General features: G+C 35.2%; 1 protein-coding gene and 1 long non-coding RNA gene across 8 annotated transcripts in view; one reads left to right on the top strand and one right to left on the bottom strand.

Annotated features, from left to right (window-relative positions):
• LOC107883684 overlaps positions 1-13,835 on the top strand; it is a 42,600-nt gene extending 28,765 nt beyond the window's left edge. For 2 of the 4 annotated variants that reach the window (XR_003839208.1, XR_003839210.1), the window contains 3 exons: positions 2,641-2,998; positions 6,077-6,199; positions 12,694-13,835. This is a non-coding gene — a long non-coding RNA (uncharacterized LOC107883684). The remainder of the gene's footprint in view (positions 1-2,640; positions 2,999-6,076; positions 6,200-12,693) is intronic. The other 2 variants (XR_003839209.1, XR_003839211.1) reach the window with 2 other exon arrangements.
• LOC100160569 (homeotic protein ultrabithorax) overlaps positions 1-16,492 on the bottom strand; it is a 271,573-nt gene extending 255,081 nt beyond the window's left edge. For 3 of the 4 annotated variants that reach the window (XM_029488502.1, XM_029488503.1, XM_008184673.3), the window contains exon 1: positions 14,904-16,492. In XM_029488502.1, coding sequence (XP_029344362.1) covers positions 14,904-15,648 — 745 coding nt within the window. In that variant the 5' untranslated portion in view covers positions 15,649-16,492. The remainder of the gene's footprint in view (positions 1-14,903) is intronic. The other variant, XM_016804216.2, reaches the window with a different exon arrangement.
• Positions 16,493-18,089: the final 1,597 nt, after the last annotated feature.

Genomic DNA, 18,089 nt, shown 5'->3' on the forward strand with positions numbered 1-18,089 from the left:
GTCGTTATTATACCTAATACATAGTATATTATAGTAGTGAATAGTAATATTAATTTTGTGTTGATTCGATAAACAATTAATAGCGCCACATCAAAATCGGCGCGTAAAAAACAGATATTATTTATACGAATTAATTATTATGTATACATTATAATATTACACTCGTCGAGTATTTATCGATTTTAATGGCGCGCGCACACGTATATATTACGACGTTTTAACGACGTAGGTATATCATATACATTTCATAGGTGTATATTATAACATTATATACTGCATTAATGCCCATGTTTTAGCACGTACCTGTATTGCACACGTCATATTCTACACGCGTAACGTATTTTAAACGGCGCTTTTTTTCGTTAGATACGGTTTTTGTTTTTGTGTTGCCGACTTATCAAAATCGAAACGTGTCACCGCAATTTCACGTGTCCTCCCTGCAGCGCATACTCGTATAACGATATCGTGTCATGTCACGCACACGGTATATGATATTTATAATAACATCGCCTATGTGTGCTGACCAGCGTGTACAGCGTGCTTGCAATAGTCGTCGCGATATGATAACATAGCTGCTGCAGTGGGTATTAATAACAATCAAACAGCGAACAGCTCGGTCAAAACGATATAAAAACGAAATACGTATAAAGCAAAAATAGTGAACAAAAAAATACTACGGGTTCGGTGCACGCAACGAGTCGGGTGCATTTCTCATGCACTTGCAGGGTGCAGGTATATACTACACATGCTGCATATTATATACATATATATATAATATTAATAGTGTACATAGGAAGTATATTTCGTCAGCGGCAACTGCAGCGGTGTCAGAACTCGGTGAAGTCGGCATAACGTATTTATAAACTTGCCTATATGTATTAGAATATAATACCTACTCTACAGAGAACTCGCGATAGTTTATTATAACGACGTTTCATTATTTGCACGCAATTTGCGAACGTTTAAAACGCCGTTTAATAATATCGGTGTACTTACGCATATATATCATAATAATAATAAGCAATTAACCGAAAGCAATAACATGAAAAATGAGAAAAAAGAAAGAAAACGTGTAATAAATCGTTATAGTCGAGTCGCGAGTTTAATTACTGCAGTTGTTGTTAGTTATTTATTTATTATTAGATGTATACACTTTTTTTTTACATATAAATATTATTTTCCATTTTTTTCCGCTCCGAGTAACATTCCCGCCGTTCGACTGGTTTACACCGCTATGATCACTACCTCCATAACACGTAATAATAATAATAATAATATAATAGTATATTAATATACAGCAACAATCGTAAAGACAAAGTATTTATTTATTATTATTTCTTTTTTTCTTTTCTTGTTTCGTATGCTCTCTCGGTACCCCATCACACGATTTATACTTGACGGACGTTGTGGGAATTTTATTTCCTTTTTTACCCTATTAGCGAGCGTACACCGGCGTCGTGGCTGCTGCCGCCGCCGCCGTCGTGGTTATGGAAACGGATTTATGGCCGGACTCCAAAAGAGGATTGTGGCGATACGCATTGGAAAACTTGCGAAAGCGCATATGTAGTGTATTTATAAACGTGTGAGTGTGTGTATGTGTGTTTGTGGTTTATATTTCGGGAAAGGGTGATCAATAAATCCCACGATTGTATATGTGAACGAGCGGGGCGCGCGCGTATGTGGGCTTCGTGTACAACACGACCTGTTGGGGATTGGAAACGAGACATTTTTAGGTGCGCCTCGTCCGAGTGAATATATCACATACGTATATTATTATGAGTTGTATTTACGTTATATTTTATCCGTACGGTCTAAGGCCGAGTCGGTTTAATATTGTCAATCGCGGTTTTCCAATACATATATACGATGTATATGGCATACCTATTCATATATTATGTAGGTATTAATACTTATATGATAGACTATATGCGAGTGACCCTGTAAAACGAGCCGTTGACGACGACGTCGATTGCGCACATAACGTGTACGGCATAGGTATAATATGCGTATATATCTTCACGGCAAGACTAAATTAAAATTTTTAACGAAATCGCAACTATTCGCGTGTTTGTGTAATTGCGTACTCTGTGAGTTTGTGTATAATGAAGAGAGTGAGAGAGTTGAGCGTGTGCGCATGTGTGTATTAGATGCCTATGGCCGCAAACTGAGAGACCGCTTTGTTATTTCGTATATATATATATTATATTTATAGACGCGCGACGGGACGTTCGCCTATAAAACATATCATATATCATAACGTAATATATTGTAAATCGAAAATATCTATTTTACATGGTCCCGCGGCCATCGTCGTGTACCTATGTGTTTTTACCGTAGGTATATTACGAACCGTAAATTATATAGGTACGTCCGAAAAGCGTTTTGTTTCATGAATAGATATCCAACCTACTATTATTTGAATACGATACAACGATAATGACAAACGGCTTACACGGGTATAATGCTATGCAGCTTGTTAAAAAATGATTATACACATTTTTGACAGAGTGCGCTGATACCCGTCCAAAATTATTTAAATTATATTATACACCTTTGCATACAGAATTCGAGTTTCGTATAAACTGTTTTAAATGCGCATTAGTACCTACATAATAATATTATTATATTGTATGGTTTCAGATTTGTCGAGTGAACGCGTACGAGAATCCTGCAGAACACCGAATACATAATAATATGAATAACAATATTGTGTTATAGTAGTATCGTGGTTCGTCGTTTATCTATAACTGGTGCAGACCCGTGTCAGAGGTAAATTAACAGTTTATTTATATGAGTATAATTCATCAAATTCAATTTAATTATTTCCTTAATTATGTTTCAGGTCGTTTATTTATAGTTTTTGATGACTGACTACTTTGTTAAATTCATTTTTTTAATCGTATGAATTGTTACGCTCCCGACATATTTGCATAAAACAATGGAATTATTAAAACTAAATTCAAACGTATAGCTGTGAACATTATACACATTTAAGCAGGTATATGTATAATTTAGTTCCATAATGTTTTTTAATACAGTTAAAAACAAAAATCGATTAAAAATAATAAATGGACACCATACGTGCAGTGTGTGTAAATTTTAAAAAGATATTTTATGCAAATGTATATATTATGAGAAGCCATTAAATCTTTTGACGATCTCGTTTAAACGTGCGATATATTTATTATTTTCCGCTGCGACGACGTGCAACGATGATTTGTTGTAAGACTGATGTGCGGTCTGAAAATAAATATGAAATAAAACCGTGTTAGTTCCTATAACCTTAAATTTCTGATTAAATTACATTTCTGGCCAGTATTCTTTCCAAAGTACAGAAATCGAATATAGTTAAAAAGAAATAAAATTAATATACACAAATAGCTGTATTTCAGAATCGTATAGAAATAATTGTTAGATAAACCACCACGGAAGATTGATTGGGTACCTGTATAGGTATATCGGGTTAGGTTAGATCTGTGAATCAATTAGTTTTTCATGATCATATTTAGAATTACTTCGCCTGGCGTCTGACATATAATTTATTTTCGTATGTGAAAATAATATACTAATCGAACCAATAGTTATTTTTAATTTGTTTATTTTATTCAGTACCTATAATTGCCTAAAGGTTATATCAATTGGTATATTATAATTTTTCTATTCTGTGTGCCTATATACCGCATGGCTCTTATATTATCATATCAGTGCCAACCTTTTAAAATATCTATAAACGCTGATTTAGATATAAACGCGCACGATACTGTTACGTGTCTTGCAGAATATTATTCATTGTCGACTAGTTGGCCGAGTGTGTTGTGTAAAATAAAATTCATTCAAGGTTTCGCTCGTTGAGGAAGGTTGTGTATATTTTTAATGGGGCGTCTATCGTCGGCGTAATAATAACTATAATAATACAAATAATAGTATAATATGATATTAGGTCGTTTTAAATTAATCTCGCGGCCGCCATATTTCACCGGCTACCTATCATGATGTATATTTTATGGAGGTACACGATATATCATAGCTGCTATAATACACCTGTACCGCGATGGTCGCACGTCGCCGCCACCGCTCGTCTAAACTATTATTATAATGTATATTATAATATCTTAAATATATAATATGCAGACAACGCGAAGTATGTATTTCACACATGCGCGAGTCTAACGCGCAAATTTACATATCGTTTTGGGTAGGTACCTATACATAATATATCTATATACTTGGATAGAATATAATATATTTTGTATACATATAGATACCATATAATAATAATACTATCGCGGTTCAACTGTTATTACTACTATACTACTACAACAACAACAACTATTACGACTACCGAATTACGCGGCTTGTATTATAGTGCTTAGGTATACATTATGCAGGTATATAATATAATATAATATAAACATATAAATGCGCGGCGGTCGTCGTTCCGTGACGCCGCGGCCGAGGAGGACGGACTAGTATAATAAAAATAATAAAAATGTCGAATAATGATGATATAAAAAAAACGAGAGAAAAATTTAAGTAGGTATAGGTGGGCACTCGTCGAACGATTATCGTCGACCGCCGACACAGGGGCCCCGCCGTTAACAGCTAATAAAAGTCCGCGCGTCGTCGGATTCCATTTTTATGCGCGCGCGTTAGTCTCTCCCGTCCATAGGTATTAGTATTTAATTGCTGGGACGGGTTTTATTTATTTTTCCTCAAAATCTGATTCGGTTTTAAATTTATTGTCGACGGCGTCGGCTTGCGATCGTGCGATATTATAATAATGTACAGTACCTATTTAGGTTTATAATATTGTTTGTAGAGACGCGTTCGCAATATCCGTAAATAATACATCAGAATTCATTCTACCCGATCACACAGTGCCGAGCGAACGCGTCATCTGTCGGACAAAAATCGTGACACTCTCACGTTTTTCGGTTTTATTCTCTCTCTCCACCCAGTCGTCGGCCATCACCGATATACTATTCCGTTTAATACGTATCACGCATAACACACACACACATAATATATATACATATCGTAACGCTTGTGGTAAGGGGGTGGTTGAAAACGCGTTACGACCCTCTGGGTAATGGCCCGGCAATTGGGTCAGCCGTTGACCTTGGCATACGTGCACACGTGGCACAGCTGATCGCGCCCACAATGGATGATCGTCATAACATTATCATATTATTATTACTTTATATCGTCGCGTCTTCGTTTGTACAACATCATTACGAGAGTCAGTGTTGATGATCGCAGACCTGCCGGAAGAACTCGCGGAATCGCTTCCGTTCACGTCCCGTCTTTCCGTACATCGTTTGGCTGCAAGTGCAAAACGGTTTTCTCCGATAATATACGTAGGTATATATTATTGCTAAAATATTCGAAAATTACATAATATCACTTGACGCCTGTCGTCGTACCCCGTGATTCAAGCAAGAACCACTGCGGAAAAGGATATTAAATTATTTAAATATACTTGAATAGGACCGAACTCTGTTATTGTCGTTTTCACTCGATGGTTATAAGAAAACTAACATAACAAGGGATTTTATGTGTTATATTTATATGACGTGATTTAAGAAAGCGTAAATGTCATCTCCGTTTGATAACCTAAAGGTTTTGGGGACGCGTGGACGAAATGAGTATAATGCAAAGGTTATAATTAATATTTATAGGTAGGTGCTGTATTAATATGTATCGAGGAAAACGACGAAAACGTTGAACCTATAAATATTCGTGTCAAACAGTCATTAACGCGTGTACGCTGCGTATTATAATATATTATACTTGTATTATATATTGTTTGCGTCTGCTTATTTTCGTATATCGGTCTAGACTCAATCTCGTCGCGTCGTATAACTATAATTTATAATACCCCTGGAATTATATAGGTATATACAATATACTTACAAATACATTTTGCACGATAAGTCTTAAAACGTATAATTATATAGCCACGGTGTACACAACCGTAATAAGTAGTTACTTAAAATATTTCATATAAATTTACTGTCTTAAGAATTTTAAATTGTTCAATAATTAATTCATTACGCCATTATTGTGTTTAATATAGGTTCCTACAGTCTAGACACACGGATTATATATTATATATAGGTACCACGGAAGTATTGTTACATATGCGCGGATATTACGAACTCGAAAAGTATTCATGTATAGAATAAAAGTGAAATCACTAGTAAGTAGGTATATTATCATTAACTTAAGTTTAATTACCAAATTTGTCATTTTAAGATGATATTTTCGAGACAGTTTCGTATTTTGTGCGTGCAGCGTACTATACGTATATACAGCGATTTCTTTGCAGCCATCATGCAAGGTGTTAAACGAACATTATAGTCGGCCCAATTTTTTAATTTATAATAGCAATACGACACACACACACACACACACACACACACACACCTATGTCTGCAGTATTGTTTGTATTTAAACGTACCCACAACAAACATGTAAATGCATAATATGCGACTTCCTACAATATGTTTTATATAGGTATACAGTTGGACCGGCTTGGCGTACGAGCGTACTTGTGCGTGTATTTCGTTTATCGCAATATATTAATATAATAATAATATGCGCAATTAATAATGGCGTTTATAAATAATCGCGGAAAGTATTTCACGTAGGTACCTAAGTGAATAATGTGGCTTTTCGTGTACCAACGTCCGAACGTAATAATATAAACTTTGCACATAGCACTCGTACATGATATAACATAAACGGTTGTAATTTGTAACGTAAATACCTATTGCCTATATTGGACAAAGTTCTCACATCCGCGCGGTGTTATTTTAAAATATAAAAACCCACTAATAATCTATATAGGTACATCCGTTCGCAGTAGTTGTTGTACATAATATATTATGAACACGATTTGTATACGAATACGCAATAATTACACGTTTCGGTATTGCATTATAATAAGCATCCATGTCGTTTTTAATATACGTTATATATTAGGTGCAAGTAGGTAGGTAGGTAGGTACCTATTGAAAATAAATCGTTTTTATATTACAGTATTTAAAATGGTAGATTGTTGTTTATGACGAAGAAAAAAAAACTTTTTACAAATCAAATAATTTATATACGAGCAGATTATTGTTTTATTTACAATTTACGTCGGAGCTGGAAATCGAATTTGTTCGAATTTAATATAATAACACACGTAAACTTCCGTACAAGTTTGAAATTTACCGATCGTACGCGTAAAAATATTGCAAATTCGCGCGAATGGGATGAAAACGTTTCTATTATTGTTATTGGCATAATAAAAACTGTATGTATACAATGCATACGGGTGGTAGTACAAAATATGTTGTAGACAAATGCGTTTTTTTTTCAAGAGTTGTATAAACGCGCGTGTTAAAATAATAAAAGTAAACCCGTTGTTAAATATTATTATAAAAAAAAAAAAACCATTTCAGTTTACATTCTGACCGTGTGTACACCGTCAGGTATGTATACATTCAGTGCTTGTGTTATGGTAGTTTCGCAGTCGTCTGAATCTCCAGGGATGATATTCGAGTATATTATATAATATGTACGTACCTACCCACTTGTGCTTTTTAAAGTATCATTAAGGCATTATGAATACATTTATTTTTAAGTATTTAAAATCGTATTTACGCGTCGGTATATTATAGTATTATATAGGTATATATTTAATTATTTAGACATCGTTGCGCGTGGAAGTGTTTACGATTTAGGTAATTTTTATGACATAATAGACTGCAATGATTTAATTATTTCTAAATGGTTATCGATTATATTATATCTTTATTCTTGTTATACATAATTTTCGTCAATGCTCATAGTAAGTTATTATCTAAATTTGTATCCACTTAATAATATTTTAAAGTTATACCTAAAGCAATTATCAACAATCGTTATCATAAAAAAAACGTGTAATATGTATATTATATCTATTATGTGTAGTGATATTTTGGACTTAATCTTAGATTTGTGTAATATTATGTTACGAAACTTTTTGTCTACTGTTTTATTGCACTAGTCTATCGGAGAGACATCATCTTTATTTTGTTTTTATTTTGGTTGTATTTCCTGCAGATATCTGTAAGTGATTTGGATGATAATATTGTATACCTGTTGAGGAAGTTCGTTCTCGGGACTAAGCAATTGTGCGGAACTCCCGATATAAAATCGAGGTATAGCGCATTATATATTCACTGGCCCTATATTTAAATTGGGTTTATTTATAAAGTGATTATAATTTATGGATAATATACAACTATACAAGTAATACAGCTCCTAAAGATAATCGAGACGCATTGATTGAATAGCTTGTGTTGTTTTGGCATTTGACAGATTGGCAGCAGCCCAGATAATTTATTTTTATTTTATAAAGTAGCACTTAGAGCAGTGTGGTAAAGCAATTTCCAAACTCTTACAACCACTCTAACAATCTACCGTTTCGACTTAAATCAGTTACAGCTACCTATTATATAAAGATATCGCGCGTCGCAAACTATTATGCAGAGTTATAATAATAATATAATAATATTCAGAAAATATGTACCGTTACATGAATTAAAGGCCACATGTTGGTGCAAGTAATTATGCCTTTATATAAACGTATATGAGCGGGAGGGAGAGGATAGCAATTTGTTTATTAACACATACCGTCGAGGTTCAAGTCTTCGAGTATCTAATGGAATAAAAAAAAGAAAATACTGTAAAGACATTCCGAAATAATTGATGGTCTGCGTCGAAATAAAGATCATGCTGTACAGCGTACACTGTACACAATATAAACACGTACACGAAATGCGATGATTATCATTATATACCGTCCGTTGACACGACTATAATATAGCTGCGTTACACGTTTTTAACCGAACGATATAATATATTATAATAAATATAGGTAAACAGGACCGCGGGGAAACGCGCGAGTTTTAATTTGTTGGTAAATCATAATCGTTCCCTAAACGCGTATTCGTATTTATAATACGCGAGCACACACACACACCCAATCGCTGTATTATATACATTATTATACACGATGTTGACTATTATTTACATAAAGTAGCCGCGGTATATATGCATAATATAATAACAGTAATCACCGTGTTGCGCGAATTCGTCACTAATCAAAACGCGTCGTGGTATGTACATATACATATAAACTGCAGTGTATATAATAATAATATCCGTATAATAATACCGCGATATAATATTTTATTATAATGGCGTTAACCGCTGTAAATTAACACACACACACACACACACACACGCGCGCGCGACGGAATTGCCCGGTAATTTGTTATGAACCGCCATCATAATCAATACATCGTATAATATCAATAATAATAATACCTATGCGTATCTATATAACACATTATAGTGTACATGCATACGCGTTTATTACCTGCAGGTACTCTACATAAATATATATTTATATAGTGTAGCATAACTACGTGTCATACGTATACCTATATATTATTATATTCGCGGCAGACGGACGAATTGAATTGTATAAACACCTCGGATAATACATGTTATTGGCGTGTTGGTATAATAATAATATAAGATTTACCGCGGGACCGCGCACTCTTTCAAGTCATATAGGTACTATCTATATGTCTATATATAATATTTAGTACAATTCCGTCCATATTGTTAAGGCGCGTTGTTTTGTAATGTTAAAAGCAGACGTATATACGTATATACGTCACGGAATAGAGATATGTCTGAAAAAATATAAAATAATATCTAGCATTGCAATCTCATCGAGTAAAATAATATTATAATAGATATGTGAGACCGTATGGTAGTCCACGTGCGCCACTGTCGTGATGATGTGTTATGAAGACGCCTTTTGAGTTTTATACCTATACTGCTGCTGCTGCAGTAGCTGGACTCGTATTATCGTCGGTGTTATGTAGATAATTATTATATGGTCGACAGATCACCATCCAGCAGTGTTGCAGTACCGGCGATACGGGACTCGTGGACCGGTGTCGTAGACGTTTGCTTTGTTTTTTTTTTGCGTAAAGTTTAACGACAATTTTGACGATTATTTATAACGCGGTACGTGGAACAACAAAAAAAAAAAAACGTTTATTTCAAATAAGCACTTTTTCGCGAATTTATCATTTTGATTTGGGTACTTAGAAATGTTGGCATTTTTTTTTAATATTTTGATTTTTTGATTTTATTCGGGTTATAGAACTCGTATTGTTTAATATATCTAGGTATAGTAATATTTTGTTGGATTTATTCAGTAGACATTAATAATTACGGTTGTATTGTTTCGTTAATGACTATTTAATTAAACATTTTTATTTTTAAGTGAGTTTTTTTTCAATTTCAAGGTTAGTCTGTTGCACTTTTTAAAACTTACATTGAGACAGTGCATTTTCACTATGCAATTTTCTTTATAATAATTGTTTTTGTTTTGTATAATTATTGTTATATATATAAGTACCTATACTTATATCACAATTATTCATATTTTATATAAATGCAGTTTATCCCAACTATAGGTATGTATAAATACATGTTCTCAACAGCTGTTTTCGTTTAATTGCGGACGCTGCACAAGTTCCAGTATAATAATATAATGTATTATTACTATTATTATTATTGTTACAAACATTACATACTCGGCACACACGTTAAACGTTTGACGTGCACTGCGCATATGCTTTCACGCGGAACGTACTTATATATTGTTTAGGATGTGTTTCTAAAACTCTGCGTGGAAAAATTCCTATAACCCGTGACCTGAGCACACACACACACAGTTCTATTTTACCAGTAGAAAATCCAATCATTATATAATTATATTACGGGACAGAGGTGATATATTTAACAAACTCATCGCACGTCATAAATTATTATTCGTTGTTTAGCGATAATATGGCTTATATAGTTATATGCAATGTAGAACGCCACCGTTCGTTTTCTGGGGTATTGAAAACATAATAACTCTACGAGAAAAGAAATTTAAAAAAAAAATTATGATACCGATATGGCTTCAGTGATATATAAGGTCGCTTGAAATGTTATCACGTGACGATATAATTATCGTTTCTTCGTGTTCATTATAATAATATATTATATTATATTATAGGCTTAATGTTGCTGTATATTTGTGTTTATTATAATAATATACACATATTATACTTTATTCGTTTGTTTGATGTACAATTAAACAGCCGTGTGGTAGACTTATCAGTGTGGAAATTTAGATAACAAATGTATATAATATTGTTTCGTCAATTTCAATTACGAGCGCGTGCATAGTTACATGTATTAGTCGACTAATACATATAACTATCGTATAACTTCTATATAGGGTGATTATAGAAGTGTTTAGATGAAATAGGGACATTATAATATTTATGAAGTGATGTGTACTCGTATATCTATATACATGAATACAAAATGTAACGCATGTTGAAGATATCATTATTATAATATTGTTATATTATAATCAAATCTTAAAAAAAAAACTGTCTAAATTCCGTTATCATTACATAACATCGAACACACCATGACACACGGATAATAATATTCAATAATATACATTAATGTATTTTATTGAATATTATTATCTTATACTATTCATAAGCGCCCTCTGACAAATGTATAGGATAAAATAATTAGGTAGGTATGTATCATGTCGTAAAGTCCTGCTGTATTACAATATAATATAATATACGTTTAATTAATCATTTTTTCACCAAATGAATCGACAACCTAACACCGCTGACTGCAGCAGAACGTTTATGTAAGTACCGAATTTCTAAATGAAAAAAAAAACATTTTTACCATGCATACCTAAATAATATTACAACAATAATTCCTATGAAGAAAAGATATAGATACTATTAGCATTTTACTAATCGCGATATTATTATTGCTGTAAGACGATCATTGTGGTTTGTGCATGTGCCCTGAGACGATCACGTAACTTGTATCTTATAATTATTATGGAATAGGTACTGCAATAAACGGGATGAAAACTTCTGTCGGAAAAGTAGGCAGGTGTATTACAAAATCGGACCTCCAATAAATTATATATATATAAATATTAAAATATATGGATCATGCGGTATAAATTATATAGGTAGATTGATATAGACATGACACCGCGGTCGCGAGCCGATGAAATCTTTTCTTGCCACTCGTGACTACCGGCTCTATATACCTGTACGATTGTAATAAAATGTACTACCTATGATGCGTATATACGGTATTACACGATGTTATAATATTATTTATTACGGCGTTCTCGTATATATGGGGGCTAAATCGCACATTGATTACACCGTGAACGAATTCCCCCCATCGCAGCGAGGCGTGTGCCTACGCCACCCGACGATTTAAACACATACTCACACACACGCGCGCAAACACACACTTAAATCAATGACCTTTTAAATAACTGTGCACGCAGCATATAACATTTATATTACGACAATATACACTCGCATTATTATATTGTTGTAACGCGTGTATAAATATAAAGGAGAAAAGTATTCCACCTATTATAACAATATAATAATATAATATATATAATAATAATATCGTATACACGTATGCCTACTAAATAGGTGTACATCTCAGGCAATTTTTTTTATTTCTATCAAATATGCGTGTTATATACTCAATGCCTATTATATGGCTACGACATTGTTGCAGGGTCATCTCGCGGATACACGACGACGAAGACTTCCACTACGTTTTAATCGCGGATCTTTTCCGGCCTGCGTGCGCTCTCGAAACGTGTATATACTTTTATGTATTAAACGTGTGTCCATATAGGAACATTATATATATTATATATGATATATATATACATAATATATATATATATGCATATTTTATTTTTTAAACATCGGTAGTGTTATATACGTATATATACCTATTTAGATGCGTATAATATCATACAGAACGTACCCGCAGCAGCCTACGCGCCGCATACGACTTGGGAGAATACTGCAGCTCAGATTACAATCGCGCGGGTAATCAACAATCGCGCACTATAACTGTGTTGCTAATAATATATTATATTGTGTATGTACTACATAGATACGGTCATTTATTGTGGTTCGCGCGTGTAATTTTTTTTTAACGTCTAATTAGCGATTGCATTTTTTTTCAGGCCAAACACATCACGCGTTGGGTGTTGATTGTTAATGAACATACTCGACAACATCAACTGGACTAAACGATAATAATTATATGAAATACGATATCGGATATGCACGCGTGAATCAAAAAATAATAATATAAAATATTGTATTATACCTATTATACCTATATGTACCCACTTTAATTTACACCAAACGCTTTGTTGTACCGCTTACATCAACATTAATATATTTTATAAATTTACATTTGTATATTGAGTAGAATAATTTATAATACACATTCATCCATATTATGTCTAATTAAAATGTATTTTTTTACATAATTAGTGTAGGTATATATAAGATTACGAGAACGCTGTGTATTTATGCACGTATATATTGTATGTATGCTGAACGAGTAATAATTGAATACATCATCATAGGTACTATAGTGTGGTTAAATTAATTATTTTCCGATTTGCCGTTGAAAGGAAATCGAGCAATCAGTTGTTTATGCATGAATAAGTATATATTATACCTATACTGAAAGCCGGGTTATGTTACTATATTATAATCATCAATCAATATGTTTTAACTCGCCGAATATGTATATCTACCATAGAGTAAATTATCAATTTATATACTTGTATAGTTCAATGAATTTATAATAAACATCATCATAATCGCATATGAAGATTAAAAACACACAAAAAATTTAAACTGTATAAATTATAATATTTGATCGATGTAAGTATAATGGATGTTTATAATATATTATATGTATAACTCAAAAATGTATATTATAGGCAAGGTATTCCTACCTAATATATAAATTATACAGGTAAACGTAATCTATACATTATTTAATAATATTGTGGGCTATTTCTTGAATAATTATGTTTGATATAAATGTATGATTAATTAAGTGTCGAGAGGTATAAAATATCTTGGAGAAATGTATAACAATTAAATTTTTTTAATTGTATTTAGTTTTAATATTTTAATGTCATCTCGCACCAGTCAATCAGAACTTTTATCGTCAATTTTTATAAAGATTTAAAAAAATTATTGTAACAAATTTACACTATTGTACCTACTTTATAAAATTATCTACGTTTTCTGCAACCTATAGAGTTAGAATATTACCTATAATATATTATATTTGTGTTCGGAATTAATATGATAATACTACGCTAGAATGTGTAATTAAATTATTTAAAAAAATAGTCAGAAAATTAACTATCAAAATATCTGAAGCTACGATTTTGCCACAATCTTAGACGAATATTTAAGTGAATAAAAAAATTAAATCGCCACAGGACATCTTTGGAGCGGCGTTAGAGTGCCGACGTCATAGTCTAATAATAATTGTACCCCGGAGTAAATATATTATTTAAATAAATCATAATTTTTTTATTCTCCTATAGGTTTAAGTTTAGTACAATAATATAAGGTTTAGCACATCATTATATACAACGATAATGATGCGGTTTTTTTAAATTTAATTGTACGGATAAAAAATTAAAAACAGAAGGTCAAAAAAAAAATATAGATAGGTACCTATAATAACATTTTGTTCTCGTGGCATGCAATTGGCGATTGTTGGGATATAATAATGACTTGCCATACAATATAATAATATAATCATATTATGTGTACATAACGATGATATATATTAATATGACACATCATTATCATATATACGGAAAAAGCGGGAAGAAAATATAAGCGAGTGAAAGATAATATTTAATTAAAAAATACTCTTTTTCGTGTCTGTACCTAGAGACTGACCTGCAATGGCCATCCACGGGTAGAACGTGTGGTTGTTCTGTTGCTGGTTGAGCTGCAGGGCCTGTTGCTGGTGACCGTTGTTGTTGATGCCGGTGCATGTGTTCCACGAGGCGGACAGCGAGCCGGCCGAGTTGCGTGCCGAGTTCGGGCTGGCGCCGGCGCCGTCCAGGCCGGATACGCTGTTGCCGGACCCGTAGCCGACGCGGGATTCGGGAGTGCACACGTTGGGCCGGAGAAGCGACCCATTGGCGGCCGCAGACGCCGCGTTGCCGGGCCACACCACGTCCTTGGGCGAAGACGCGTAACCGTTCTGGTGGGCCGCGGCCGCGGCGTCCGATTTGCCGACGCACGGCTCGGTCTTCGTGTAGTTTAGCCCGGCCGCGGCCACGGCGGCTGCGGACGACTGATCGCCACCGCCGCCACCCGAGCCGCCCCCTCCGCCACCGCCTCCACCACCGCCGACGCCGCCACCGCCACCGCCGCCTCCGCTGGAGCCGTAGAGCTTGCACGCGGCCGCAGCCACGGACGCGTCGTAAGGGCTGTCTTGCGGGGCCCTGGACTGCGATAAGCCGTGATGGTGATGATGCTGCGACGACGCGTACGGTGACATGCCCAAGCCGATCGGAAACCGGTACGCGGCCGCCACGGCGTTCTGGTCGTGGTGGTGCGCCGACGACGACTGGTGATGGTGATGTCCACCGTAGAAACCGCTCTGCTCGAAGTACGAATTCATCTTAGGCAGTATAATTATATGGCTCGTCGACTATATAATATAATATTATTATGTCTTGTATAAATACGCGACGTATATTTTCGTTTGATTTCCGTCCGCTCACACTCGGTGGCTGCACGTGGGACAGAGGAAAGTCGCGATTTTTTTTCGCCGACACGTCGAGGAAAAAATACGTTTTTCCTATATATATTAGAGCGCTGCAGTCAGTGATACATTTACGAAGATAATGCAATACGATTATATTTCGTCAAGATCGCATCGCTCGGGTCGGTGCAAATTGATATTGCACACACGCCAGACACACACTCACTCTTGCACGCGCGCGCACACACACACATACACACAAACACACACTTTATATACGAAAACACTTTTTGTCGGCTTTACGAACCGTTTAATTTGTCGTAAAAAGGGTCATCTCGCCGTCGTCGTCGTATATCCGGACGGGTCGTAAAACTCGCGCGCGCGCCCGCGGTTTTTACGAGCAGAGTATAAAATTTTTAACGACGACCGGCGCTATATATATATAATATATATTATGTACCTATATACACGTCGTGCGAATTGATAGTAAAAACGGAAAAAAACCGAACCGTGGTCAGTAAAACACTTGAGAAAAACGAAAAAAAATTAATTTACGAAATTTCCGAAAAGTACAATAACGCACGATAGCGTAGTAAGTCGGTATTTTCGGCGCGGGGGAGGGACGGCGGACTTGACGATCCGCGATTTTCGGTTTTAACGATATTATACTATATTATTATTATTATTGTTATTATTATTATTTTCGTCCGTGTATGCGCTTTAAGTGGTTATGACGACTTAACGACGGGACAATCAGATCGTCACTGGCGCGCACACACGAACGTGCCATGTGACTCGGGCCGCGAGCGCTCGAAAAAGCCCCCCACCACCGCGAAGGCCGCCGCCGCGCACACGCCGCCGCCGCCGCCTCGCGGGGATCTCCCGTTTTCGTCGCCCGTTCGCTTTTTGTTGCGCCATTCGAGAGAAACGGGTTGCAGTGCGGCGGCAAGAGAGCGCGGCGCGCCGACGACGGTGCGGCAGTACGGTTCTGGTCATGGTGAGGTGTTGGGGGGGGGGAGAGGGAAGAGCGCCGCGGAAAGACCCATTAAAACGGAATCGGCGAGAACCATCGTCTCGCGGGGCGGGGTGGTGGGAGCCGGGCCAATAGCCGTTCAATTCGTCATGGCCGGCGCGCGCGGTGCCCAGTGGCGCCCGCGCGCGCCGCCGTCGCGTTTCGTCGCCGTATTCGTCCGCCGCCGATCCGTTTGCGTACCCGCGCTGACATCTACCGGACGCGCGCGTGACGGTCCACCGACCTGTTAACCGCAGGAACGCTGTCAAGTCTTTTTTTGGAAACTATTCGACAATATTATAATATTATATAATATTTTTAATATTATTAATATAATATGACTCTTTTCTTGCGTCTATAGCATGTCATCCATAATATGATATTGAGACACATAGGTATAGTGTTGTAAAACCATCGAAGTGTAAAATATTATACAGAGTGGGCCGTACACGCGACCGTAAGATTGAAATCTTTTTATTTTTAATTCATCAAGTTTATAATCACATTACTATAAAAAATCATAAAATCTCTATACGCTCAAAAAAATATATTAAAAATAATAGGTGCCATAAAAATGTGATATTTTATATTAATTTGATATTCATATTCTACAAATTTATTTCATTTTAGCTAGTCTTGAAATTAATTTATAGCGCTTAGGTATCCATCGCAATAAATCTAATGAGCCGCAAAAACCGCGATGCAATTTGTTGCAACAAAGTTCGAGCTCTATAATTATTATGAGTTTCTATGATACAAATCGTCAACTGGGTAACCACCAATATTTAAGACATAATTGTCAACTGCGGCAGTGGCAGCCACGGAGGTCTGCCACATATAGCACGATATTATGATATCAAATTTTACGACACAAACTTTGGTACTAAAAAAAAAAAAAAAAACTTTGAACAACGTAGTTCTTCGATAAAAATGTAACACTCGAGGGTATTTGCATTATCGTCTGATATCTGAGAGTCGATCTCTACATAATATAATATACTATATAAATAAATTTGGTCGTTAAATTTTATGGCTTTTTGTGACGTCCTCCCCGCAAAGACCGACGAAATATAGTATTGGGTGTGTATAGACTATATATTATATTAAAGGTACCTATATCTACAAGACTGTACAAGAGGTATCCATAAATATATCGCATCGAACTGCAGTATAGTTATAAACTGCGCGCACATCAATACATCAGTCGGCAATGATTGTTTTGTTTGATAGAAATATAATGTTTTTAAACATAAAATAATAATTCTATATTGTCAATATTTTAAACCGTAGTCATATTGCAGGAAGGTTCTCATGTATAGTACGTCGACTCAATAACAAAATACTA

The sequence above is a fragment of the Acyrthosiphon pisum genome, chromosome A1, assembly GCF_005508785.2.
Source record: "Acyrthosiphon pisum isolate AL4f chromosome A1, pea_aphid_22Mar2018_4r6ur, whole genome shotgun sequence".
In the NCBI taxonomy this organism is placed as follows: Eukaryota; Metazoa; Arthropoda; class Insecta; order Hemiptera; family Aphididae; genus Acyrthosiphon; species Acyrthosiphon pisum.